The 26,894-nt window shown below is 42.7% G+C and overlaps 1 protein-coding gene across 2 annotated transcripts in view; it reads left to right on the top strand.

Moving 5' to 3' along the window:
• The first annotated feature begins 2,222 nt into the window (after nt 1-2,222).
• The window catches only part of ERCC6 (ERCC excision repair 6, chromatin remodeling factor), an 80,642-nt gene continuing 55,970 nt past the window's right edge, over nt 2,223-26,894 (top strand). The window contains exons 1-6 of one of the 2 annotated variants that reach the window (XM_025397859.1): nt 2,223-2,404; nt 8,190-8,625; nt 10,200-10,320; nt 12,555-12,663; nt 16,239-16,986; nt 23,910-25,916. In XM_025397859.1, the coding sequence (XP_025253644.1) occupies nt 8,204-8,625; nt 10,200-10,320; nt 12,555-12,663; nt 16,239-16,986; nt 23,910-25,698 (3,189 nt within the window). In that variant the 5' untranslated portion in view covers nt 2,223-2,404; nt 8,190-8,203 and the 3' untranslated portion in view covers nt 25,699-25,916. Of the gene's footprint in view, nt 2,405-8,189; nt 8,626-10,199; nt 10,321-12,554; nt 12,664-16,238; nt 16,987-23,909; nt 25,917-26,894 lie in introns of those variants that run through there. The other variant, XM_025397858.1, reaches the window with a different exon arrangement.

The following is a 26,894-nucleotide window of genomic DNA, read 5'->3' on the forward strand; positions in this document are numbered from 1 at the left end:
CTTCAAAGTTCCAGTTTATAGTTTGTCCATTTCTGTGGTATAAATACTCCTACCATGGCTGATTTCAAGCTATTAATGTGAAGTCAACAAAGCAGAGTTGGTGCTACGGGCTAAACTGGGTGCCCCCCAAATTCATATGTTGAATCCCTAACCTTCAATGTGACTATTTGGAGACAGGGTCTTCAGGCAGTAACTCCGGTTAAATGAGATCATAAGGGTGAGTCCCTAATCCAATAGGGCTGATACTTTAGAAGAAAGGGAAGAGAGAGAGCCCTCTCTCTCCCCCATGTAAGGACACAGTGAGAAGGTAACCATCTGCAAGCCATGAGGAGAGCTTTCCCTAAATGAGCTGAATCTGCCTGCATTTGATCTTGGACTTCCCAGTCTCTAGAACTATGAGAAATAAATGCCTGTTGTTTAAGCTGCCCAGTCTATGGCATTTGTTATGGCAGCCTGAGAGAAGACAGCTGGAAAGAGGTGAACAGTATGCTTACTAGGCCATAGGAGCCAATTGCAGCACATCCTTCCTGGGAGAAGAGTAAGTCGTTCCCTAAATCCTGAGCATAGGCACCCAGGGAGTGACGGACACAAATGATGCAGAAAAATTAGATGGGGCAGGAGAATAAAAGGGGTTGGACGACTTGCTAAATAACTTGGGACCTCGTTTAACTAAATTCCTCATTTAAGACCCTATCTTCAAATACAGCCACATTCTGAGGTCCTGGGGGGTGGGGGGTGGGGGGTTAGGACTTCAGCATGAGTTTTGGGGAGGGGACACAATTCGGCCCTTAATAGCTCCAGTTGTATCACCCTGAGTTGTTTTCCTGAACCTTGCCCACGTCTTTGTAAATAATAACTCTCAACTTCCCCTATTGAGTGGATCATCTTTTTCCTGTCCAAATTCTGATATAGGAAGGGTCTCCAAAATAGTACACTGCAAAGGGAACCTCAGTCTCAAAAGTTGGGAACCACTATATATCTGCTTTTACTTTCAAGCATTGAAACTAATGTCAATCAACTGCCCTTCTATTCTTAATATTTTATCCAAGAAATCACCAAATTCTTTCTTCTTTAAAAAAAACAAGTTACAGGCTGGGTGTGTTGGCTCACGCCTGTAATCCCAGCACTGTGGGAGGCCGAGGTGGGTGGAGTTTGAGGACAGCTTGGTTAACATGGCGAAGCCCTGTCTCTACTAAAAATACAAAAATTAGCTGGGCATGGTGGCGGGCGCGTGTAGTCTCAGCTACTCAAGAGGCTGAGGCAGGAGAATCACTTGAACCTGGGAGGCAGAGGTTGCAGTGAGCCAAGATCGCGCCATTGTACTCCATCCTGGGCGACAAGAGCAAAACTCCGTCTCAAAAACAAAAACAAAAAACAAACAAAAAAACCCACTACCACCAACAAAAACAAGTTACATTGTGGGTTGGGGCCGCTTTCCGACCCCACTTCCCTATTGTCCGACTTCAGGCTTCCAAGTGAGGACGGCACTTCCCAGGTAGTGACCCGCAGTCACTGCGCTCCCAGAGGACATCCTGCCTCGGGGCCCTGGAACGTCCACCTTCTCCTAGCGCCGATCCTGAGCTGAGAAGCTCTGTCTGGTACAGCCACCATGCATCGTGGGCTGCTTCTTTCCCCAGGCGAAGCTCAACTTCTTCCCTTTGTTCTGAACCTCTGTGTGGACATCTTTTTTCAAACGCTCCACGGTAAAATCCTTGCCTACCTCGAAACCCTGCCTACCTCTGAGATCTGAGGACGGATACTAAACGCTGGATGTAATGCAATGTACACATGTAAGCAGGCTCTGTAGGCACTCACTGCGCCCAGGCGCGCGCGTGGCGGAGGGGGAAGAGAGAAGCAGACCGCTTTCTATCCTTCCCGTGTTAAGCTGTGCCAGATGACAGGAGAGGTCACAGCCTGGGGCTAACTCCCCTGCCCAAGCGGACTTTCTCCGCAGGGTCCAAGGTTAATTATGAGGATTTACATTCGCATGGCACACCCGCATCCCCCTCTACGTGGAAATATGTCTTAACTTTCATAACTGCCTTACTAGCAGGGTATTTTTCGCTAGGGGCGAAGCGTCCTCCGCAAGCCGCCCAGCTGACATGCAGCAGAGACAGCGTTCTGGCCCTGCTCGCACGCAAGGACAAAGGCGCGGCTGAGCGCGTCCCTCCAAACCACGTGGTCTTGCCCGTGCTTAAAAACAAGCGCTGAGCCAGGCGCATGCGCCGCGAGCCACCTCGCGCCAGCAGGAGTCGGAGTCCCTGTTGGGGGCGGTGTCTACGGTTGAGCTGAGGGCGCAGCGCCACGGCCCGTCTAGCCGGGTTCCCGGGCGGCTGGCGGCGGCAGCAGCGCCAGTGGCAGCGGCAGAGTCTTCGTTTCCGTGTGGGCGGCCACGCAGCCCTGGGTGAGTGTTCGGGGGGCCCGGCCCAATGTCGGGCAGTGGATGTCGGGGCCCGGCTCAGGCTCCTCGGGCGGCCGCGGCCCCGCACCTTGGCCTCGCGGTGGTGATTGAGCCTGTCAGCTAGGGCTGTTTGTAGCGGTCTTAGGGCCAGGCGCCCGCTTCCGGCCGCCTAGCCTGAGACCGGAAGTAGCGCCGCGGAGCTTTCACCTGAGGCGGCCCGAGTCCCTGGCTGACCAGAAACTCAGCTACTTCTCCGACTTTGTGTAAGGCCCCTGCGCGCTGGGTCAGCTGGGTCCTTTTTGATCTCGATTAAAATGCTGGAGCTGTTATTTTAAAGAGAGTCGGGCTAGAGGTACGTCCGAGGTTTTGGGCGTTGATAGAGTCAAGTTAGTAGAGTGTGGGCGGATGGGGCAGGCCGCCTGTAAATGCTGCTGTTACGTGACTTCCACGCAGCGTCTTCACTGCTGTCATCCTGTGACAGGCTGCCCTTGCTTTTCTCCTCCACTTTTCCCATCATATTCTTGTTGCTCTGTCTCCTCCAATCCGTTATCCGCACAGTTGTGCAAGTGGTCTCTGGCATAAAGTAGGTCATGCCATCATCACCCTACTTAACAATTTTCAGAGTCATTCCATTGCACTGGGAGTGGAATCCATGCTCGTGTTTTCCCAGGCCTTGTGTGATCTGGCCCTTGCCTGTCCCCTCTCAGAACTGTGCCTGTGTCCGACCAACTCTCCAAACCAGACCCAGCTCTCCCCTGGCTGCGGGAGCCCCAGTGCTGGGGGAAGGACGATGAAGATACTAGCGTCCCAGATGATTAAGCCTTAGAAGATACTCTGCAAGACTTAGGCCATGAATGGAGCCCTTCTTGGCTCTTCTTAACTCAAAGTCAAAAATAAAGTAAAAAATTCGGTGTTCTAGCCTTCTTCCTTTTTCACAAATGCATCAGCTCTTTCTAGTGATAAAAGTTACACACGTTGTTGGGAGGCCGAGGTAGGTGGATCACCTGAGGTCAGGAGTTCGAGACCAGCCTGACCAACATGGTGAAACCCTGTGTTTACTAAATACAAAAAATTAGCCAGGCGTGGTGGCACATGCCTGTAATCCCAGCTCTCGGGAGGCTGAGGCAGGAGAATCGTTTGAACCCGGGAGGCAGAGGTTGCAGTGAGCCTGGTGGAGCCTGGCAGAGGTTGCCCTCCAGCCTGGGCAACAGGAGCGAAATTCTGTCTCAAAAAAAAAAAAAAAAAAAAAATTATACTCGTTGTTTCCTTGCAAGACGTTCACTTTACTTTCGATCTGACTGAGTCCTCAGATGTCACTTTATCAGAGAGGCCTCCTCCCACATCTACCTCCATAATTTCAGTTTGGTTTCTCTCATTTTGTCAGAAAGCCTTGTACTTTCCTAACAGCAGTCACCACAATTATACTTGTATGTGTCTCAAAAGTTGGGAACCACTGTGTATCTGCTTTTATTTTCAAGCGTTGAAACTAGTATCAGTCAACTGCCCTTCTATTTTTAATATTGTGTCCAAGAAATCGCTATTGTGTACGTGTGTGTATATATATATATATGGATTTTAAATATCTGTTTTTTTCATGAGATTCTAAGCTCTATGAGGACAGGAATTAGTTAACCTAGTACATTGCCTGGTGTAATTGACTGTCAGTAACTATTTGTTAAATGTATGATTTATTTCACTTCTGAAATTCTTTAACGTGATAAGAGCCTTCTGGTTTCCAACTCTCACTCCCAGAAGACTTGGTTTTCTGGCCATTGCCAGACACTAAATGGCTTCTTGACATCTTTCTCCCATTTCCAGGCCCCTTCTGTTTTTGTTTTTGTTTTTTTTTTTAAACCTACTCAGCTTGGACCCTGAAGTCAGTTACTTCAGCCACTCTTCTCAGCATCTTCAACCCCATGACCCTTTTGCTGTACCATTTCTGCTCTGAAAATCCTCAATAGTGACATTTCCCCCAGGACTGCTAATTGCTGAAGGAGGAGATTGTACAGCCCTGGAGATTGTTAGCAGTCCATGGCTCTGCGGGGCTGGGGGCGGGGATCCTCAGGTAGGTCCTCCACAGCAATCATCAGTGTTTGTTCCCTGTCAACTCCCTGTTCTCTTGTACAGGACATTTATTCCAGACTCAGTCTTCAGCCCCTGTGCCAACTTTGTCTCCTGACCCAGGAACTGCCCAACTTGCTACTTTGTGGGATATTTTGTCTATGATCCACTTCAGCTTCCCTCCTCTCCACCTGCAAATTTAGATCCATCAGGATTCCTCCTTCTGCCAGAGTCCGAGAAAGATGTGTTGTGCCTCCTGTTCCTTTCTGCTCAGGACCTTCCACTTTTGCTGTCTCTTTTGGTACACCTTTCTGTGTGAGTTATCTCCTCTGTCTCCCTCCAGTCATTACATGCTCTAGTTTTTCTTGCCCTAGTTCTTTCCCCACCCCCAACAAATCCATTATTTATCACTCTAGCTGTCTCCTTGCCACAGGCAAGCTCCTTAAAGGACAGGCCACTCCCTTGTGGCCTCCATTTTCTCATCTGCTCCTTTCACACCAACTACATTTCAACCACTACAGTCTGGTTTTTGACCCCATCCTCCACTGAAACTTTTTTTTTGGAGACAGTTTTGCTCTTGTTGCCCAGGCTGTAGTGCAATGGTGCGCTCTCAGCTCACTGCAACCTCTGCCTCCCGGGTTCAAGGGATTCTCGTGCCTCAGCCTCCTGAGTAGCAGGGATTACAGGCATGCACCACCACGCCCGGCTAAGTTTTGTATTTTTAGTAGAGGTGGGGCTTCACCGTGTTGGGTCAGGCTGGTCATGAACTCCTGACCTCAGGTGATCCACCCACCTCGGCCTCCCAAAGTGCTGGGATTACAGGTGTGAGCCGCTGAGCCTGGCCTGAAACTTCTTTTACCAGGGTAAATGGTGACCTCTTAGTATCCAAATTCACTCAGCCCTTTCCAATTCACTGGACTCTCTTCCTCCTTTTTTATTATTAGAAGTTTTCCCCAAACTTTATTATTTTTAACCTTGTCTTTGCACTACAATACTAGTACTTTTTGATATTATTTATTTTACAAAAATAAAAAAAGGTTACTTAATATTTTTGGTTGAATTGGCATTCTTTTTCTCTTAAAAAGAAATCCTCATGTGTGTACCAATAAGAAAAATGAAAACAGAATTGTTAACTGCCAGCTAGTACAGAGACTCTGAGCTGGAATCCTGTTCCCTCTGTTGGAAAGTGAGGTGAGCTGAGCCTTCCTCTTGAAAATAATCAGCAGGCCCCAAAAGGAGGAACTTTCTCACTGTGTTGTTCACTTTTTAACCTTTCTGATGTTAGCCTCCTCGGACCCTCCAAAATGACCTTCGGTACCTGTCAGAGCCTTAAGAACCCTGAAACTGCTCACTCTGCTGATGTGTCCACGTATCACCCAGACTTTCCCTTGAGCTCAGCTGTGCATTTCTGACTGCATGCTGCACATGGTACTGATTACATGTAAGCTGCTTGCCAGTCCTGCTTCCCATCTGCTTCCTCTTTGAGAGTCTCATTTTTGTGACTGAATTTATGACTCATTTGTCCAGACCAAACTTTTTATTAGACTTAGCTCTGAACCTCACTTCCTTTCAGCAGATATTGAGCACCTCCTATTTATCAGACCATGCACGGTGCATGTGTTCAAATCTCAGTTCCTCCGTGATATTTCTTGGGCTCCAGACACCATATATAGGTCCCTCAATGCTCATGTGACCTCTTGTCCGTGTCCTGGGCTAGCTGACCTGCCCTGCTCTGTTGTTACTGACATGCTGCTTCTCCAGTGGATAGCCACTCGGGTGTAGATGGTGCTAAAATCTTTGTATGCCAGTGCTTTATTGCTGGGCTTATTTTATTTAATAAGGAATGAGTGGGACCCATTGGGGGAACTTGTCATTTAACAGAAAAGTGACAGTGCTCAAAGAAGTCTTAGTATATTCACAGATAAACAAAAAGCAAGACTGGTTTTTGGTTATTGTGTTGCTTTTTAATATATTTATTAGGTGTGATAGTTGTATGGGTAATATAGTGAATATATTCTCCTTAAAGCAGCAGGTCCTGAGTATGTGGAGTACAATGTGAAAGTTCCCCCTTATTTTTCCCTGTGCTTTCTCTTCCCCCCTCCTGACTTGCAGGCTTAGTTTGTATCCTGCCAGATCATTCTGTGTGCAGGATACATACTTCTTTCAACATAAGTGCATTCATACCATGAATTTTTTCACTTAACATGGCTTTTGTATCAGTACTACAGAATATACTTAGTAGCTACATTAAACTATTAAAAATGTGCTCCAGTAAACATCCTTGCATCTGTGTTTGACTAGTTCTCTGGAATAATTCTCTGGAATAAATATCTAGAATTGCTTGACAAAGGTCATGTGCGTTTAAAATTTTAATAGCTATTGCTAAGTTGTCCCCCCAAAGGGCTTTACTAATTTATATTCTCAGCAGCTGCGTGTGAGGGGGAGGGGATCATTCTCCTTGTCTGTATTGGATGTATCAGGCTTTACATTCTTGCCAGCCTGATGGGTGAGAAATTATACTATGTATTAAAATGGAGTTATTTTTGAGGTTTTTTTGTTTTTTTTTTTTTGAGATTGAGTCTCACTCTTGCCTATGCTGGAATGCAGTGGCTAGATCTCAGCTCACTGCAACTTCCGCCTCCTGGGTTTAAGTGATTCTCCTGCTTCAGCGTCCCAAGTAGCTGGGATTACAGGTGCCCGCCACCATGCCCAGCCAATTATTGTATTTTTAGTAGAGATGGGGTTTCACCATATTGGCCAGGCTGGTCTCAAACTCCTGACCTCAAGTGATCTGCCCGCCTCAGCCTCCCAAAGTGTTGGGATCATAGATGTGACCCACTGTGCCCAGCCTATTTTCGAGAATATTTTAATTAATCTTTTAAAAAAACTTCTGATTTATTTTACATAGTCTTGCTCTTTTGCCCAGGCTAGAGTGCAGTTGTGCAATCATGGCTCACTGCAGCCTCCGTCTGCCAGGCTCAAGTGATCCTCCTGCCTCAGCCCCTTGAGTAGCTGGGACTATAGGTGCACACCACCAGGCCTGGCTAATTTTTTAAATTTTTAGTAGAGACAAGGCCTCATTATCTTTCCCAGGCTGATCTCGAAGTCCTGAGCTTGCTGTTTCCCTGGCTGGTCTCTGTCCTCCTGCTTTGGCTTCCCAAAGTGCTGGGATTATAGGAGTGAGCCATGTGCCTTGCCTAATTAATCTGCTGAGCTTCTGATTTGTTCAGAGCTCCTACTTACTGGATAGGTGTTCAGCCTAGGAGTTTCTAGTCTCAGATTCACACAGAAGCTCTTTCCTAACATCACTGTTTCCTATGCATTACAGTTGATCTTGCCACTATAATATAAATCATTTGTGTCATAATGAAATGAAGATGCTAACTTGGAAAACAGCAGCCAAATGACTTCAACTGTTTTGAAGAATATTCCATGGCCATCACCCCAGGATTTTGGTGGCCAGCTTTCTTAGCTGGCTGCCTAAATGTTCTTTGTTGATGACACTGCTTTTCTATTTCTGGTTAATTTTTTTTATGTATTATCAGAACTCAAGAAGATATATTGTTTGTCCCTTTTTAGTGAATTAATACTTGGACACTTGAATTTATATAGTTGGAAGATTATTACTTGATCTTTTTAGAAATTGGTCTGCTTTAATTATAAAATATTTAAGAACTACAATGAATCCTACATAACGAAAAGGCTTATAAATTTTTTTTCCTTTTAGATAGTCTGTAGAGAATGCCAAATGAGGGAATCCCCCACTCAAGTCAAACTCAGCAGCAAGACTATTTACAGAGTCAACCTGTCAGTAATAATGAAGAAATGGCAATCAAGCAAGAAAGTGGTGGTGATGGGGAGGTGGAAGAATACCTGCCCTTTAGTTCCGTGGGTGACGGACTGTCCACCTCTGCCGAGGGGTGCGCATCAGCAGCTCCGAGGAGAGGGCCAGCCCTGCTGCATATCAACCGACATCAGATCCAGGCGGTGGAGCCTAGCGCCCAGGCCCTTGAGCTGCAGGGTTTGGGTGTGGACGTCTATGACCAGGATGTGCTGGAACAGGGTGTGCTTCGGCAGGTGGACAATGCCATCCATGAGGCCAGCCGTACCTCCCAGCTCGCTGACGTAGAGAAGGAGTATCGGTCGGTCCTGGATGACCTCACGTGAGTGCAGCCCGTCTTCTTCCTTTAAAAGTTGTGGTTAAACATGACGGGGATATTCAGGTAATGGAGAGCTCTAGTATTCCAGAAGTTTAGGAGATGTGTAGAGTCTTTTATTTGGAGAACAGAGTCAGTAAGGGCAATCCTCAGCCTCATCTTTGAGCCCTAGCCCTTCCCCTCAGGTGTGGCATTGTACATGGTAGTTAGAGTCTCCGTCCAGCTCATGAAAGCCAGTTGCATGCATAATGTCCAGAAGAGAAGGGCTGTTCACCAGCATGTACACAAAGTGATCTCAGGAGAAGTGCACCTAAAATTCGGGTGTTTCCTATTCGAGATGCCAGGAATACATTCCGCCACCTTCACATTTTTCTCTGTGCAGTAGTTTCTTTCTAGCTTGCTGTCCCCAAACTTAGTGTTCAGTCCTTGGGCAATTTTTCAGATTTGCATTCTAGAAATAGGGGAAACTGTAGACCTGAGCCAGGGTAGGAGGTGAGGACAGGAGAGGGGAAGTGGGAGGTGTTGAGCTCACTTATCATTGCTGCTTGGCCCCCTGTTGGGCAGTGTTCTGGGCAGTGTCAGGTAAGCAAGAAAGAAGGCAAGGGCTGAACTGGATGGAGGATGGAGCAGTGTCGCAGAGGATAGCTGGGGAGGGTGGAGTGTGGAGCTGTCATAAATGTGGCTGTTGGTACTGCAAAGACATGTTTTCTGCTAACCATTCCCTGGTGTGTTCTTTTGGTCTCCTCAGGAGCAGGTGCACATTCATGGTTATAGTCTGAGTGTTGAGGACCTCAACTCTTTATAATGATACTTTTACATTTGATCTTGGAAATGTGTCCTCTTTCTACAGAGGTGACAGAGGAAAGTTGTGGGGTCTCCATGCAGAGTGATGCTAGATGGCTGGTGGCATGTGGTATCTCAGCCAGTAATATGCATTGTTTATCCTGTAATCCACAGAGGATGCAAACAGCAAATTACACAAGCATCAAGAAGATTGAATTTGTGTTTTGAAAATTGGAAGCTACAATTCTATGGTGTCTATTTTAGGAGTAATTTATTTTAAATTGATTTGTTTTCTTTGCACCACAAAGTTTAATGCTATAGTAAGTGAATCTTCCGTTTATGTAGAAGAAAAATATTGTCGCAGATATGTGATTTATATAAGAAAATGTTTAAGCATTTTTAGGATGCTTCCAAACTTTGGCTTCCGCAACAGGGTTAAAAAGCCCATGTATGCATTTTTTCATGTAAAAGAACAACTTATTGCACATTATTCTAGCATAGTGTCTTGAATAAAGTAGGCACTTAAATAATGCTTGTAGAATGAATGAAGCAGCTTACAAATGGGAATGAGCTGATCTAAATCCGCTAGATAAAAGAAAACACTAGCAGTCATCTTAAACCTCTAATGATCCTACAAGTTTTATTTGTGGCAAATAAGGGTATGTATTCTGGTTTAGTTTCTTTTATCTTTTAGTTAATAAGAAGTAAAAGGGATGTGTTTTTAGCATTTTTCTCTTTATATTATGCTATAAAAATGTTATCAGAGTGGAAAATAGACAATTTATCTTATTTTTCAGGTCATGTACGACATCACTAAGGCAAATCAATAAAATTATTGAACAGCTTAGCCCTCAAGCTGCCACCAGCAGAGACATCAACAGGAAACTAGATTCTGTAAAACGACAGAAGTATAATAAGGTGATTCAGAATAACATATTCAGTATTGCATTTTTGAAAAAGTCATCATTTAGGCCCACTTAATTTAGGAAGTATTTTAAAAAGCACTTATAAGATGTGAAGCAAATACTTATAATTACAGTAGAGAAATTTTGGGTTTCTTTTTTATGTTTAATCTTTCTGCTGTTTCCCTTTGACATCCCATTCTATTGCATTTAAAAAAACACAGATACATATACACACACATCCATCCATACACACATCCATACATACACAGTTGCTCCTTGATTTACGGCAGGGTTACATCCCGACAAACTCATCGTAAATTGGAAATATTGTTAGTCAAAAATGCATTTAATACACTGAAAAACCTATCTTAAAGTCAAAATATTGTAAGTCAAACCGTAGTTAAGTCCAGAGCCTCCTCAGTTTATAATGGGGTTATGCCCTGATAAACCCATCACAAAGTTGAAAAATTGCAAGTCAGAACTTGGTAAGTTGGAGACCATCTGTGTATTTGAGAAAAGTTCCTTTTTGGTGTTGCTTGCCTCACTTGGGTGCACTTCCCTAGTCTTCCTGCATCACCATTTCTTTGGCCCGGCTTAGGGTCACACTGACCTCAGTGTCCTGGTCTTGTGTGAATTCTTTTCTACTTCAGCCTTGCTTCCTCTGATTGTCTCCACTCTGTTTCCTGGCAGTGCAGCCGTTGACCCTCACACACCTTTGCTCACTGTTGCGAGAGCCTGGCCCTTCTTCCCACCTTGGGTGGTACAGTCAGCATCCAGCCACACTGGAGCTGTACTTAGCTTTGGAAAACTTAAGGGTAGGGAATATTTGTTACTTCGGATATTATTTTTATGAAGTTTGAAACTTTTTTTAAGGATTTATGTACAGCTTTGTGAGGTTTGAAACATTTTTTAGGATTTATGTACCCCTTTGTGAAAATATATTGCAATAGATGGGAATGACTAGTTGTAACCTTTTCAGTTCTGCCATCCCAGATGACTAACAGATGTCCTTGTGCTTACAGTTGATTCGCTGCAGTGAGTAGAGTCCTTGCATCTTTTCTTTAAACTCTCCAGGGGCAGGGCTGTGCATAGACTCAGTTCACGTGGCCCTCCTTTTATTATACTTTCCACTCACCAGTCTGTTATCTGCACCACCCCATCTTCTCTCACTTGCTTCCAGAATACAAGCCCAAAGGTCAAAGCTAGCAGTTGCCCAAGGCAGGTGGCTCCTCCCAAATCAGAGAGGGGATATCTGGTCTCTCGTGGGAGCATGTGAAATTGATGTGCACAGATATCTTCTTGGGCTTCTGGTGGGCTGGGATTTCAAGGGTATAGAGCATCAAACTTGAGACCACTTCAGGTCCTAGTCTAACTTAATTATGCATTCTTGTCTTTAACAGCTCTTTGATGGTTAGGTAGACTATTCAGAGGGAAAGTGCTTTAAACAGGATGTTGCTGAGAGAAAGACTGAGAAAAAACAAATTGCAAGTCATTGCAATGTGGCATTTATGTTCAGGATTTCCCCTAGTCCCATACTCATATTTGAAGTTGAAACTTCTTAACTTTGGGAAGATGAACCAGGTACCACAGGCCCAGTTCATTGGGCCTTCCCAGTGAAGCCCAAGGGCACATATCTGAGTTCTAGTGATGTGGAAGGAAACAAGACAGAGGAGTCTGGAGTGGCCAGGGTGAAGAGGCATGGCAAAATATATTTTTTTCTTAAGGCTTTTTGATTAGATAGAATACTAAAAGGACAGTCATAAATATGGTAGGTTATCAAAGGGGACTAACTTTTTCAACTGAACATTTGCGTTTTTATTTCTTATCTTATGGCCTATTGACTTCCATAGCCCATTGGCTCCGAAGATCGGAAACACAGAGTAGTTTAGGGTTTTGCCCAGTGTGTAAGGGGGAAACCAAGTAGAACAAGTCCACCTTTCAGGTCAGTGTCCATGTATTTAAGGGCTCGGGCACATAGAAGGCTGTCTGCCGCCCTTAGGAGAGCATGGTGGTGCAGGCATGCCTATCTGCTGGGAATATTCATGGCCCCTTTACTCCTAGAAAAGTGGTAGTTGCTCACATGGGGCTCTCTAGTAATAGTAATGTATGGAATTTTTATATAATGTAATGTATATTTTATTTTTATTTTACTTTGGATTAAAGTTTAAAATTTCATAATGCTATCTTTTGTATTTAACAATAAATCACTTCATTGCTATTTTCTGTCTTCGATATTTACCATTCAAGGAACAACAGCTAAAAAAGATCACTGCGAAACAAAAGCATCTCCAGGCCATCCTTGGAGGAGCAGAGGTGAAAATTGAACTAGATCACGCCAGTCTAGAGGAAGATGCAGGTGAGAATGCTGGGAGCAGTTTCTCTGTGTTCTTGAATTGATGCCTGATGCCTGTAGTCAGTGGAGGGTGTCTCTTTAGTCTTTGCCTGGGTTTTGAGAAAAATCCATTTCTTTGCTTTAGTGTCAAAACAGATTTAGGAAAATTTTATTCTTTACACTTGCAGAACCAAATCCTTCTCAAAGAGAATTAAAGTAAACTTTTTACTCAGTTCATTGGAGGCTGCTGATACACATTTATTATTACATTTAATACATTGGAAATCTTAAACATTCTTAGATTGTTAATTTGATAAAGACAACTAGCATCGTGATTAAATTACATGTTGGAAGCCCAACATCATCAATCGCCATTTGTAGAATGGCTCTCACATGTCTTTAAGGAGCGTATTTGGCAGGCTTTCCAAGCGTCAGTTTAAGAAAAGACATCTTCATTCAGGTTATACTGTGGCCAGTATTTCATTTACATTACTGTCTTGGATAGTTGTCTTTTGGAAAACCTTTTGGGAAAATTCATAAGCTCTGAAACTAAATTATCTTTGCAGTCATTGTGTGTGTGCGTGTGTGTACAAATTGTTGGTGGCTGCTTAGGCATTGACTATTTGAAATACAGATTAAAGCTGCTTAACATTAAATTCTCTAAGCAACTATTTTCTACTAGCTTTACAAGTTTATTCAGTAAGATGAGAATTGTTATGAAGAATTAATTGAGGCAATAGAAAAATGTAAATACATATATATATTTTTGAGACAAAGTTTTGCTCTGGTTGCCCAAGTTGGAGTGCAGTGGCACCATCTCAGCTCACTGCAACCTCTCCCTCCTGGGTTCAAGTGATTCTCCTGCCTCAGCCTCCCAAGTAGCTGGGATTTCAGGTGCGCACCACCACGCCTGGCTAATTTTTTGTATTTTTAGTAGAAACAGGGTTTCACCACGTTAACCAGGCTGGTCTCGAACTCCTGATGTCAGGTGATCTGCCCACCTTGGCCTCCCAAAGTGCTGGGATTACAGGTGTGAGCCACTGCACCCAGCCCAAAAATACGTGGTTTTAAAGTTCAGTCTCTCAGAATTCATTAGGCCTATGACCAGTGCTTTTAACTGCTTGGTACTGTGTTTCTCATTGGTAACAGATGTTTGTACCTGTCTGGCTGTCTCAGATCTGCTGTTGTCTTTCACCTCCTACTGTAACTTTGGTAGTAGGGTTAATAGCTACCTCTCAGGGTTAACAGCTACTACTTTGGTAGTAGGGTTAATAGCTACATTGTCTAGAGTTATTAGCTACCTCCTCAAATCCAAGAGCCCCTTTTTATCCTTGTTCCACTTTGCCTGTCTACAGCAGCTGACACTTCTATTCCTTCTGGGATCCCTACTTCTCTACTGGTTTTCTTTTTGGCCCTCTGACTACTTCTGCATAGTTATTTCTGGCATTATCTTAAATGTTGATGTTTCTCAGGATTTCTCTGAGCCCTCTTCTTGTTCTACTGCCTCTCCCTGGTCATCTATTCCCCATGGCTTTTGCAGCCACCTAGGTTCTACTAGTACCTTATACAGATCTGTAGACATCTGGCTTTGCTCTTTTTTTGAGCTCCTGGTTCCATCTCTCCGTCTGGACAGCAGCCAACACTTGAGACTTGAGGCAAAATACTCAGTGTAAAGGAAAAGATTTGTTAAATGAACTGTATATAAAACCAAGAACTTCTGTTCATCAGAAGATAACATTAAGAGAGTGTAAAGGCAAGATACTGAGCTGGAGAAGATAATTTGCAATACATGTGTGAATCAAAGGACTCAAATCTAGGATGTATAAAGAACTAGCAGTCGTTTAAAAAAAATAGACAAAGAAAAATGGGAAAAAGACTGGAACACTTTCTATACAAAAAAGACTGTCCAAAAGATAAATTCATGAAAGGCATCTATTTTGTTAGTCATCAGGGAAATGTAAATTATAGCCATAATGTGGTACCACTACACATCTACCAAAATAGCTAACATGGAATGGCAAGAATATGCACCAGCTGGAACTTTCTGACGCAGTTGATGGGACTTTGGAAGGTAATACTTTGGAAAACTGACAGTGTCTACTAAAGCTTAGTATACTCAGATAATTATATACACACATACATGTACATGTGTATATATATGTATATATGTATATATACACACACATATACATATATACTTATATATATACGTACATACGTATATACACGTGTGTGTATATACACGTGTGTGTGTGTATATATATATATGTTACCGAAAGATGTACATCAGAATATTCATAACATTATTTCTAGTAGCCAAAACCTGGAAGCCACTCAAATGTGCATTAACAGTGACAGTTAACAAACTACAGCTTCATTCAACAGTAAGGATGCAGCTCAAAAGCATAATGTTGCACGAAAGAAGGTGGACACAGGACAGACATTTCTACTTATGTAGCATTCAGAGACAGGCACAACTTGTCTGTACATTAGGAGTCCAGGTCCATCATTATCTTGAGGGGTATAGAGGCTGGGAGGTAGCCTGAAGGGCTCATCTGGTGGTGCTAGTAATTTCTGTTATATGATATGGGTGCTAGTTTATGAGTACGTATTTTCTGAATATTCACTGAGTTCTACACTTAATGATTTGTGCACTTTCAGATGTGTGTTTTGTTTCAGTGCAAGTTTAATGAAAAACTGGGTATCATTGGCCTGCAAGAGTCATAGATTTTAGAATATGGATTCCTTCCTGTTAAGCCTTATGTCTTTTGGTGTTTTGATTATGTGGTAATTTTGCCAGAAATGAATTTCAATTAATGAAAGAGGGATACTTTCTGGGTGACTTTACGCTTATGGTGTAACTTCCAATTTTAGTTCATGTCTTCACGTCAGTTAACTTCACATATCTAACACAGTGCTGCTCTCCAATAGACCTTTTTGCAGTGATGAAAATGTTCTCTGTGTTGCCCATTATAGTAGCTATTAGTCATGTGTAGCTCTTGAGCACTTGAAAAAGGGCAAGTGCAGCTGTGGAACTGAGTTTTTAACTTAATGTAATTTAAATTTAAATAGCTACAGGTGACTGGTAACTGCCATGCTGGGCAGCGTAGAGCTGACATTTATGTTTTTCCTATTTAGATATGTGGTGATCCCTGAGATGCCTGTTTTCGGTTTTACTGTCTCTTTAATTTAAGTCCATCTGAATGCTGGTTTTAGCAATGATGTGAGAACTTCAGAGCTTGCTTCCTCATGGACTATTCCTTGGCTGATAAGGAAACACAGCTAAATATGACTATTTATAACTATTTATAGAGTAATCAGCCTATTTTTGGATGGCAGAGAGTATATTTATAGTGAAATATTGTGGAGAAAAGTTACTGAGAAGTCATCTTTTTGAACAGGAATATATTAAATATAGTGTGATGCTATAATAAATTTTATTCTGTCCTTCGTATGTAACATGCTTTAGTACATGGATGATTCTTTTTTTTATATGAGTTACTTGTAGCTGCCTGATATTTCTTGAAAGAGTGAGCATTTCTTTTGTACCCTTGAAAAGTTTCATGCTAGTGCAAAACGCGTTGCCATTGTTCTTTCAGAGCCGGGGCCATCCAGTCTTGGCAGCATGCTCATGCCTGTCCAGGAGACTGCCTGGGAAGAGCTCATTCGCACTGGCCAGATGACACCTTTTGGTACCCAGATCCCTCAGAAACAGGAGAAAAAGCCCAGAAAAATCATGCTCAATGAAGCATCAGGCTTCGAAAAGTATTTGGCAGATCAAGCAAAACTGTCTTTTGAAAGGAAGAAGCAAGCTACTTGTAATAAAAGACCAGCTAGAAAAGCTCCAGCCTCAGTCACGCCTCCGGCCCCAACACAAAGTAAAAACAAACCAAACAAGAAAGCCAAAGTTCTGTCCAAAAAAGAGGAGCGTTTGAAAAAGCACATCAAGAAACTCCAGAAGAGGGCTTTGCAGTTCCAGGGGAAAGTGGGATTGCCAAAGGCAAGGAGACCCTGGGAGTCAGACATGAGGCCAGAGGCAGAGGGAGACTCTGAGGGTGAAGAGTCTGAGTATTTCCCCACAGAGGAGGAGGAGGAGGAGGAAGATGACGAGGTGGAGGGGGTGGAGGCAGACCTGTCTGGAGACGGTACTGACTATGAGCTGAAGCCTCTGCCCAAGGGCCGGAAACGGCAGAAGAAAGTCCCAGTGCAGGAGATTGATGATGACTTTTTCCCAAGTTCTGGGGAAGAAGCTGAAGCTTCTCCTATAGGAGAAGGAGGAGGAGGAGGTCGGAAAGTAGGAAGATACCGAGATGATGGAGATGAAGATTATTATAAGCAGCGGTTAAGGTTGGTCTGTGGGGATTATAAATATATTGTACTGTTTGCTTTATCTTAGGTGACAGGTTTATTAATATGTAAACATTCTAGATCCAGCTTAATATATTAGACCTCCGATTATGCAGAGGTTGGATTTCTGCAGCCTTAACCTGCTAGAAGCAGTGGGGCCCCTGAGTCCTTAATGGTGTTGGCCCCAAATGCATGTACTTCTAGGTCTTTATTTGGATTTGGAGGCAAGTCGAAGATGAAAAACTTAAGGGAAGCCTGGGGCAAGAGGCATACAGAGGGCTGAGTGTGAGCTGTGTCGCCTTGATATCTACAGTCATCCTAGAATAAGTATCAGGAAAAAGAAAAGGGTGAATTATGTCATGCATACTGGATAGGGGTTTCTGTTTTCCCTTTTGAAGCAGGAAAGTAATTTTAGAGAACTTTTCTTCAAAAACAAGCTGAAACAAGCTTTGGCATAGAAAGAATAAGCTTGTTTTTGTAAATCCTTCATTTGTCTTGAGAAGATGGTCATCTGCATAATTATAAACTACCATCGTGCAAAAAGTATACTTTGTATGCACAGCATACCTTTCTTTTCACTGTTGTTTTTTATGTTAGAGACTGACTTTGGCTTTTAGCTCCATGACATTGTCTCTGTATAAAGCAAGCACCATAAAAGGGAAGGTGAACATGTGAAACACGAAGTCTGAATTGCATATTGCCACACGTTTTCTGTGAGCCAGGAAAAATAATCGGCATTGCAGGCCTCCCCATGGTGGCCCACTGAGCACTGTGCTACTGCTGCACATTTCAAGTCTCCTTGACTTAGAGCTCACTTAGCTGTAAGGAATTCAAAGGGAACAAGGAACTTTATTACTTTTAAAATACTTGATAGTGGGATGGCTTTTTCCCAATCCTCAACAGTTTTTTCTTATTTCTCAAGGTGAAGAGACCTAGTTTGTTATATTTATTGGCCTATGTGAGTGAAGGTTGACCTGGTGTTTTTTCTTGTTACTTAGAACTGCTCATTAACCCCTGTCCAGACACTACAGACACCATAATCTTTCCAAAATAGATGCGTCAGAATTCTTTTAAACAGTAATTTGAGGACCTGTGACTTAAATCCTGTTCTTTAGAGTTGTGGCACTCACATTCTAGTAGCACCTTCTGTAATAATGCACAGATGAGGGGTGGCATATATTCGTCATCCCTCAGTGCAGCTTTCGTTTCTGTGCATGTTTATTACCTGTAAAGTTGTTTGAGGAATGTTGCCCAGTACTCTTGAACAGTGAGCAGTGTCAGGCTTTTTCTTAACTACTGCAAGGAATTAATAAAAGTGTTAATCTCAACATATTGATTATAAATGGAGCAATATATATTTTTCCAATTAAATTGGGTCAATATTAAATATGTTTAAAATATATCAGTATTTTGATCAAGAGCAATTTATTTTGACTGAATTTTAAATGTGGGTTTAGTTTAATTTTATGGCAGTAAGTTTTTCTTAATAATGTTAAGATTGTAAAACAATGTATTATTTCCAGAGCCAATATTTTGCTAAAGCTACAGTAAAATCTCAAATGAATTTCAGAAATATCAATAACTCTTAATTGCCACCAAAATACGTTAGCTCTTAACATTTTATAGCTACAGTTATTAAGGCTGTTAAACTGCAGATATCCACATTGAAATATTTGTATTACGTCTCCTTTGGTGCTATCTGGATTGGGGGATGTTAAAGGAAAATAAAATGCTCAGGATTGAGAAGCATATTAGAACTGCCAGTCTCTCTATATTTTGTTACTCATTGCTGATCTTTGTAGACTGATTGAAATGGTAATGCTATTCCCTTGAGAAACAAAAAGACCTTTAGGGTTGCTTGTCTTAGCAATGGTTTGATGATGGATGATTACAATAAGTCATACAGTTTACAACATAGAAAATTAGTTTTTTTGGGGGCGTTAGAATTTAGAAATAGTTCTCAGGGTAGGCACCCTTAGCTGAACTTAACACCTTTTACTGAGGGTATAGCCTGTTAATTATAATGCTCTTTTCAACTCTAGGAAGTGAGAGTGGGTAACTTCTGGATATCTCATCCTCTTTATTCTCTCAGCGTGAGAGCCATTGGCCTTTCACTGGCACTAGGTTCACCCTAACTAGGTACCTTTGTTTTAGCTGGTACTAGGAATTTCCCGTCAAGCCCTTTCCATAGCTTCTTTATGGAACTGGGCAGTCGCACCTTGGATCCTGCTTTCCTTCATTTGGCTCAGACTCTCAGCTCAGTCTTTGAAGTTTTAACCATTTTTCAAACCGTGTATTCCCCCTTCCCACGTATTTCTCCTGCCTCCTCCTCTGCACTGAACTGTATCTCGAGGCCAGCTCCTCAGTGGGTTCCCTGGTTTTCATACCATTTCATATCATACAGGATGGATGAGCCATTGCTTAGAAGTAAATGTTCTGTCGGTTCTATGGTCAATGATATACAGGTCTTATAAAACATACATTATTTTTTCATTTTAATTTTGTGCTACCACAGTTTCCATTTGCTATTGGCTGTTGATTGTGAGGTCTACTGCTTTCTTAAAATATACTACTGCTTTGCACATTGTGGGCCTGGGAGCTCCAGGTGCCAAATAAAGATTTAATAGGACTAACACACCTTCAGTGTTTGAGTGATGTGGGTTCCTGGTGAGCATCTACATGCTACTTACCTAGTCCAGGCTGTGCAGCCAAGACAGCCCTGGGTGGCCCAGAAGACCAAACATTTCGTATGAACCTTTCCCCTTCAGGGTGATAAAGATCAGGGCGCTTGTCCCCAGTCCTTGTTACCTCTGTGTTGTTGATTCACTTCCCAGTTGACATATTCGAGGTCAGCCCACATAGGTTTATCTTTGCTTTCATGTCAGGAATGCATGTCTGCATCCTTGGACTGGCTTCAAGGGTTTCTGGCAAAAAATTTGCAGTCCGTTGATGGACTTGGGCACAAATAGGACCTAACCAAGTGTGAAGGGAATAATGAATTCAGATTGAGATATTTGGGAGAGACTGTGGAGGAAGTTCATCCAGTGTAGGGCCTCGTCTTGTTGGGTAGCTCAGATATATTAATATGGCCCTTATCCCAATTAACAGCATTACACATTTGCCCCTAAGCTCCAGGTACATCATTGAGAAGGGAAGGAATTTGCTTTGCTTTGGAGGCACATTATTTCCTCAGGGTTCTCATTTGGATTGCCTTGGAGGTTGGTGTGATGCCACAATATGCAGAGAAGCTGAGGACAGGGAGGGCAGGTGGGCTTCACTCTCCAGCCAGCTCTGATTTCTGGGTAGTGGTAGTCTATTCAGGGGGCTCCGAGGCCCTTTTTGGGTGGGCTGGGAAAGAGTCTGCAGTTCCTTAGTGATGTCTATCATATGCACAGTGGGGAACTAGCAACATTCATGCTAGGTAGTTGCCAACCTTGCCATAGGAAACAAATGTCACTGACTCCTGCCTCTTTGTCCAGCAGTGGTCAGCGCTGCTTGGTCAGGCTGTGGGCATAGATGGGTTGCATCCTGAGTGAGAAGATGCACTTCCAGATATGTTTTTGTCTGTTCTTGCTGCCAGGACCAGGGTTAGCTTTTATCATTTGACTTAAACTCATTCCCCCAAGCTCTTACTCTGTTTTCATCTGCCAGCGGTTATTATTTAAGTTGTTGCCCTCACAGACTACTTCCTTGGCAACAAGCACAGACAACAGCAAAGCTTCCCCACCCACAGACTGAATATGCAGTGTCACTGGGAGCCCCCAACACTGGAGATGCTGACTCAGGAAGTCTAGCATGGGGTCACCGGGCAGGACTTTTAAAATATGTTCCCAGGTGGCTCTGATCACTATCAGGTTTGGGAGCTAGGGATGGAAATAAGTCAATCTTACATATTTCTTCTTTTTGGGGCTGCAGCTTTTGGCTAATGCAGTTTGTATATCAGTTTCTCAAAAATCTTCTTTTATGTGCCCTGCACAGTTGTATGTACACAGGGGAGGGCCTGGCAGGGAGCCTTAGCTAAATGCTGTATGTCATAGATCATCTAGTTCTTGTGGGGTGTGTGTGTCAGAATCACATGGGGAACACTTTCAGTGGGTAGGGGCCTAAGCTCAACCTGGGGAGTCTGAGGCGGCAGGTGCGGGGCAGGAGGAGCTGGGCATTGCACTTGTGCTTTGGCTGAGCTCCTGCTGACTCTGGGGGGAGCTTGGTGACATTCTTCATGGTCCACAGGCCCTTGTTCAGAAATAACTGTATTCTCATTTAGGAGAGCTTTGAGGCAGTTGGAAAGCATTGTTGGTAAGGATGTTGAGGCTTGAGAATATAATGCTTTTTTCTCTACTTTGGGCCACACTCAGCAAATAATTGCCTCTGGGATAAATCCCCAACCTGTGCCCACCCCGATCAGGGAAACACAGTGGGGAGTTCAGAAATGAACTCTTCAGTAGGCGGTGCCTGAGTCTCCTCAGATGACCTGGTGCATTGGGCTAAGCTGCTCAACACACAGCCTGAAGTGGATTTGAGTTGGTTCCTCTGAATGGTTTGAAGGCTCCCTCGCCACCTTTCAGCACTTTTGATGAGTCCCTGTTTTTTATTGTAAAAGTATGATAATATTAAGATGAAAAAATGACCTCTATTTTTTATGTTTTTATTTTCTACATGTCATTCCAGTCTTTGGTTCTGTGAATACACATCTTTACATGGTTATACTCATGGCCCCTCCAGTTAATTGGCTTGCCCACAATCTTACTGTGAAGTGGAGCTGAGATTTTAAGTTGGCTGGGCCCTCTACATACTTGTGTTTCCTTCCCTTTGGGGGATTGAGTAGAAGGTGCAATATTTAGGTATGACCACAGGGTGGTGCCAAGAATCAACACATAGCTGCCCCCACCTCCGTTGGACTGGAAACCAAACCAAAAACCTAAGCCTGTGGTCTGGGAATTGGATGAGGATATAGGGAGATGGCTCAGGAGTATGGAAGACCTGGCAAGTATGGTGTGGATGGGGATCGAATTTACTTCATGATCTGGTGTAACCTGAATCTGTAGTCTTGATGTCTGTTGGTATAATTGGTTTTTAATACATTTTTGATCCTAAAGGTTTTTCTTGTGCCCTATTTTTTACCTTTTTTATATGAGTAACTTTGAGATGTAAAGGGCTGATAAAGATTCTATTCATTGTGTAAGTCTTACAGCATGTCTTCTAATAGTCTGTGAGACGTAATCTCCTGTGGAGATAATACTCTTCATTGTCCTTCCCCTGAGCACTGGGCCTCTGTGGCCAGGGCCCCATTGGATCCTGGCTTGGGAGGGTTGGGTTGTGCACATCCACTGTTCTGAGGAGGTAGCTCTCAGCATTTCAGATGCTGAGGGGTCAAGCCAAGTAGGATGACTGTTATGAAGAGAGTCTTGTGGATTTGGAACGTTGAGGCCTTGAGGGCCTGAGCACGGGTGGCATTAAGTGGGGGTGGGGGCAGGGGTAGGGGTGGTGCACAAGAACAATGATGGCTGACATGTTTGAATGTGTACCTCTTAGTGGTTCCTGTGGTTCTTCTTGTTATATAGGTTAATTTGTTTAATCCTTACAGCTACCCAGGAGATAGGACTTTGAGCCCAGAGAGATGAAGTCATTTGCTCAAGGTAGCAGTCAGTGGAAGGGCTTGGAGAAGGAGAAGGGGTCTGAAGGTGGTTTGGGACACATGAGAGTGATCTCACAGCTTGCTTTGCTGCAGCAGACTCGGACAAGCATTGCTTCAGTGCCTGGTTTCTCCCTTCACTTGATGGGGGCCAACTCCACCCCATTGTCCCATTCCTATCTTGAAATGCTTCTGAAGGCAGTGCCCTGAGAACCACCACCCTCCCAGCCTGTTTCCATTTTATCGTCTTCCGGGAACCTCTTCCTTCTGTCTAGCACCTGTTTGCACTGGGATTGTCCTGTCTGTCCTTAATTTGGATCCTGGTTTGTACCCGATGAGGATTTAGCAATTTTAGGCTGTGCTTCAGCAAAGGCCAGCTGACAATATGGAGGTTGATTTGAACGTGCCTTTTTTTTTTTAAAACTCAAAGAGAAAAAACTCTCCCAAAATCTGAATTTAGTAAAAGTTTGAGATTTTACCCAGAAACCTAAATATAATGATTTTAAGAATGTTCTTAACTTCTCTGAGAGTTCATTTTTCTCAAGAAATAAGCCTGGCCGGGCACAATGGCTCATACCAGTAAACCCATGACTTTTGGAGGCCAAGGCAGGAGGATTGCTTGAGCTCAAGAGTTCGAGACCAGCCTGGGCAACATGGTGAAACCCCACCTCTACAAAAAGTAGAAAAAGTTACCTGGGTGTGGTGGTGTGCGCCTGTAGTCCCAGCTACCCGTGAGACTGAGGCGGGTGGATCACTTGAGCCTGGGAGGAAAAAAAAAAAGAAAGAACGATGCCCATGTTTTTTTTTTTTTAGGAATCTATAAGTTGAAAGAAAAAGTTACACTCTTAAAACCTATTTATGCCTAGTGTTCCATTATTGGAACGCTAAGCATGTGGGAGTTATTTATACCCTACTGCTCAATGTCATTGCCAAGGTCTGATTTTTCACACGTCTGCCTCCTGAGGGTGCATGTTATCACGTGGTGCACAGAGTTAGTTACTGCTACAGATACTGGCATGCTGGGAGCTTGTCAAAAGTGATGTGAGTTTTCAGAAACATTTTTGAGGAAGTATCCAAAGACAGGTACATATAACTTTATTGCACTACATTCTATACTAGTAATTTTAAAAGAGTAACTTCTCTATTAGTTATGCTATTGTGCAGTAAAAAGAAAATACAGAAAGTATTATTGTTGCATTAGTTATGGGTTTGACATTTTTCATGTTCCATTTTTGGAACACTAGGCAAAACCACTACCACTAGGACTAATAATACCTTTTTTCCGTTTTAGTCCCAAGATGCCTCGAACACTAAGTTTACATGAAATAACTGACCTTTTAGAGACAGATGACAGCATAGAAGCAAGTGCTATAGTGATACAACCACCTGAAAATGCTACAGCACCTGTTTCTGATGAGGAATCAGGAGATGAAGAAGGTGGAACAATAAAAAATCTGCCAGGTTCTTTGTTGCACACAGCTGCGTATCTTATTCAAGATGGCTCTGATACTGAGTCTGACTCAGATGATCCCTCATACGCACCTAAAGATGACTCTCCTGACGAAGTTCCATCTACGTCTACTGTGCAGCAACCTCCACCATCAAGGAGGAGGAAAATGACAAAAATTGTTTGCAAATGGAAAAAAGCCGACCTAACTGTACAACCCGTAGCAGGTAGAGTTACAGCATCACCAAACCATTTCTTCACCGAAATGAGAACTCCCACAGAAATTCTTGAACTTTTTCTTGATGACGAGGTCATTGAACTCATTGTCAAGTACTCCAACTTATATGCTGACAGTAAAGGTGTACATCTTGGCTTGACTAGCTCTGAATTCAAATGTTTTCTGGGAATTATTTTTCTGAGTGGTTATGTTTCAGTTCCTAGAAGGCGTATGTTTTGGGAACAAAGAACGGATGTGCATAATGTACTGGTTAGTGCTGCCATGAGACGTGACCGATTTGAAACTATATTTTCTAATTTGCATGTTGCTGACAATGCAGATTTGGATCCAGTGGACAAATTTTCCAAATTGCGACCTCTCATAAGCAAACTCAATGAGAGATGCATGAAATTTGTTCCAAATGAAACATATTTCAGCTTTGATGAATTCATGGTTCCTTATTTTGGTCGTCATGGGTGCAAACAGTTTATTCGGGGAAAGCCCATTCGGTTTGGCTATAAGTTTTGGTGTGGTGCCACCTGTCTGGGCTACATTTGCTGGTTTCAGCCGTATCAGGGTAAAAACCCAAATACTAAACATGAGGAGTATGGTGTTGGTGCGTCACTTGTCCTTCAGTTTAGTGAGGCACTTACAGAGGCACACCCTGGACAATACCATTTTGTATTCAATAACTTTTTCACCAGTATTGCACTTCTTGATAAGCTCAGTTCAATGGGACATCAGGCAACAGGTACAGTGAGAAAGGATCACATTGACAAAGTTCCATTGGAATCAGATGTAGCTTTAAAGAAAAAAGAAAGAGGCACATTTGATTATCGAATTGATGGCAAAGGCAATATTGTCTGCAGATGGAATGATAACAGTGTTGTCACTGTTGCCTCATCTGGTGCTGGTATCCATCCCCTGTGTCTTGTCAGTCGTTATTCCCAGAAATTGAAAAAGAAGATCCAAGTTCAGCAGCCAAACATGATCAAAGTGTATAACCAATTCATGGGAGGCGTAGACAGAGCTGATGAAAACATTGATAAGTATCGGGCCTCAATCCGTGGAAAGAAATGGTATTCAAGCCCTCTTTTGTTCTGTTTCGAATTGGTCTTACAAAATGCTTGGCAATTGCATAAAACATATGATGAGAAACCAGTGGATTTTCTGGAGTTTCGTCGACGTGTGGTATGCCATTATCTGGAGACCCATGGTCATCCTCCAGAACCTGGCCAAAAAGGAAGACCTCAGAAGCGTAACATTGACTCCCGTTATGATGGCATAAATCATGTGATAGTCAAACAGGGAAAGCAAACGCGGTGCGCTGAATGTCATAAGAACACCACTTTTCGATGTGAAAAATGTGATGTTGCCTTACATGTGAAGTGTTCCGTTGAATATCACACTGAATAGCAGGTGTCACCACCTCCTGAGACAAGAAACATAATTTTATACATTATATACAGTGGTTTTGCCTAGTGTTCCAATTTTGGAACGTCACATAACAATGGAACATAATAAATTTTTTTTATCTTCAGATTTTTGTTCCTTGAATTTTTCTAGGTAACATATATGAATTTAAGCAAAAATTCAAAAAATTGTAACCTTAGACATAAATGGGTTAAAGATGTTTTCTTAGAGAGCATATTGGCTTCTTTTAAATAACAAAGCTGAGACACAAATGAAGACTAATTTTGCTTCCTGCTCTACATACCTTTCATTTTTGGCTCTGGGCATAATTGTCTGCATCAGTCTTAATTTACTCCATGAGATCTGCACTCCTAACTGAGGGTATTTCATTTGCTCAGATGTGCCAATTAAGTTTACCCAGATAGACCATAAAAAGGCAGATAAGAAAAGTAAAACACCAAGTATCTCAATTTAGCAAATTAGACTAATCTGTAAGGGATTCTTAGCTGTCTGAAATAGAAAGCCTATCATACTACAGAATGCAAACTATATTAAATACCCAGCTTGGTGCCTGAATATATTTTTAAAAATCAAATTGTACTCATTGTGCCTCTGTTGTTGAATTTCTTAAATGGATATTGCAATAAATAGAGAATGATCCTGAGGTTGAAATGTCACTCTATTAAGAATGATTTAACTGTGTGATACACAGCTTTTTCCTTACAGACAGTGCAGATTTAAACTGCTCTGTGTACAGTGACCCTTGCAACATAAAAATATTACAGTAGAGCAATAAGGTCTGTTTTGAAATTTGAGCACCACGGTAGGTGACTTCCTTGAAGTTTTGGAGACGGCATGTTTGTTTTATTAATATGATCTTGGGCTACTAATATTTGACAATTCCCATTAATGTGTATTCTGTCCTTTTTGTGTGTTGGTATGGGCAGTTGTGTACATTGATTTGTTTAGTATAAAATGTATATTACATGATTGTTCAGCCTAGATTATGTATAGTTCGAAGAACTGCTACACTGATTTTACTGTTACTTGGAAAAGTTTGCAGGGGTGTAGTGAAAAGTGAGTTTTGACTTACCTTGCACAGTATTAAGGTGGAGAAGGAATCTTGTTATTGTACAAAAATGAAGGCAGTCTTTTCCTTCTTTAAACCTTAGTCCTGATGTTTTTTAAAGACAACATAC

Source organism: Theropithecus gelada, chromosome 9 (assembly GCF_003255815.1).
Source record: "Theropithecus gelada isolate Dixy chromosome 9, Tgel_1.0, whole genome shotgun sequence".
Lineage (NCBI taxonomy): Eukaryota > Metazoa > Chordata > Mammalia > Primates > Cercopithecidae > Theropithecus > Theropithecus gelada.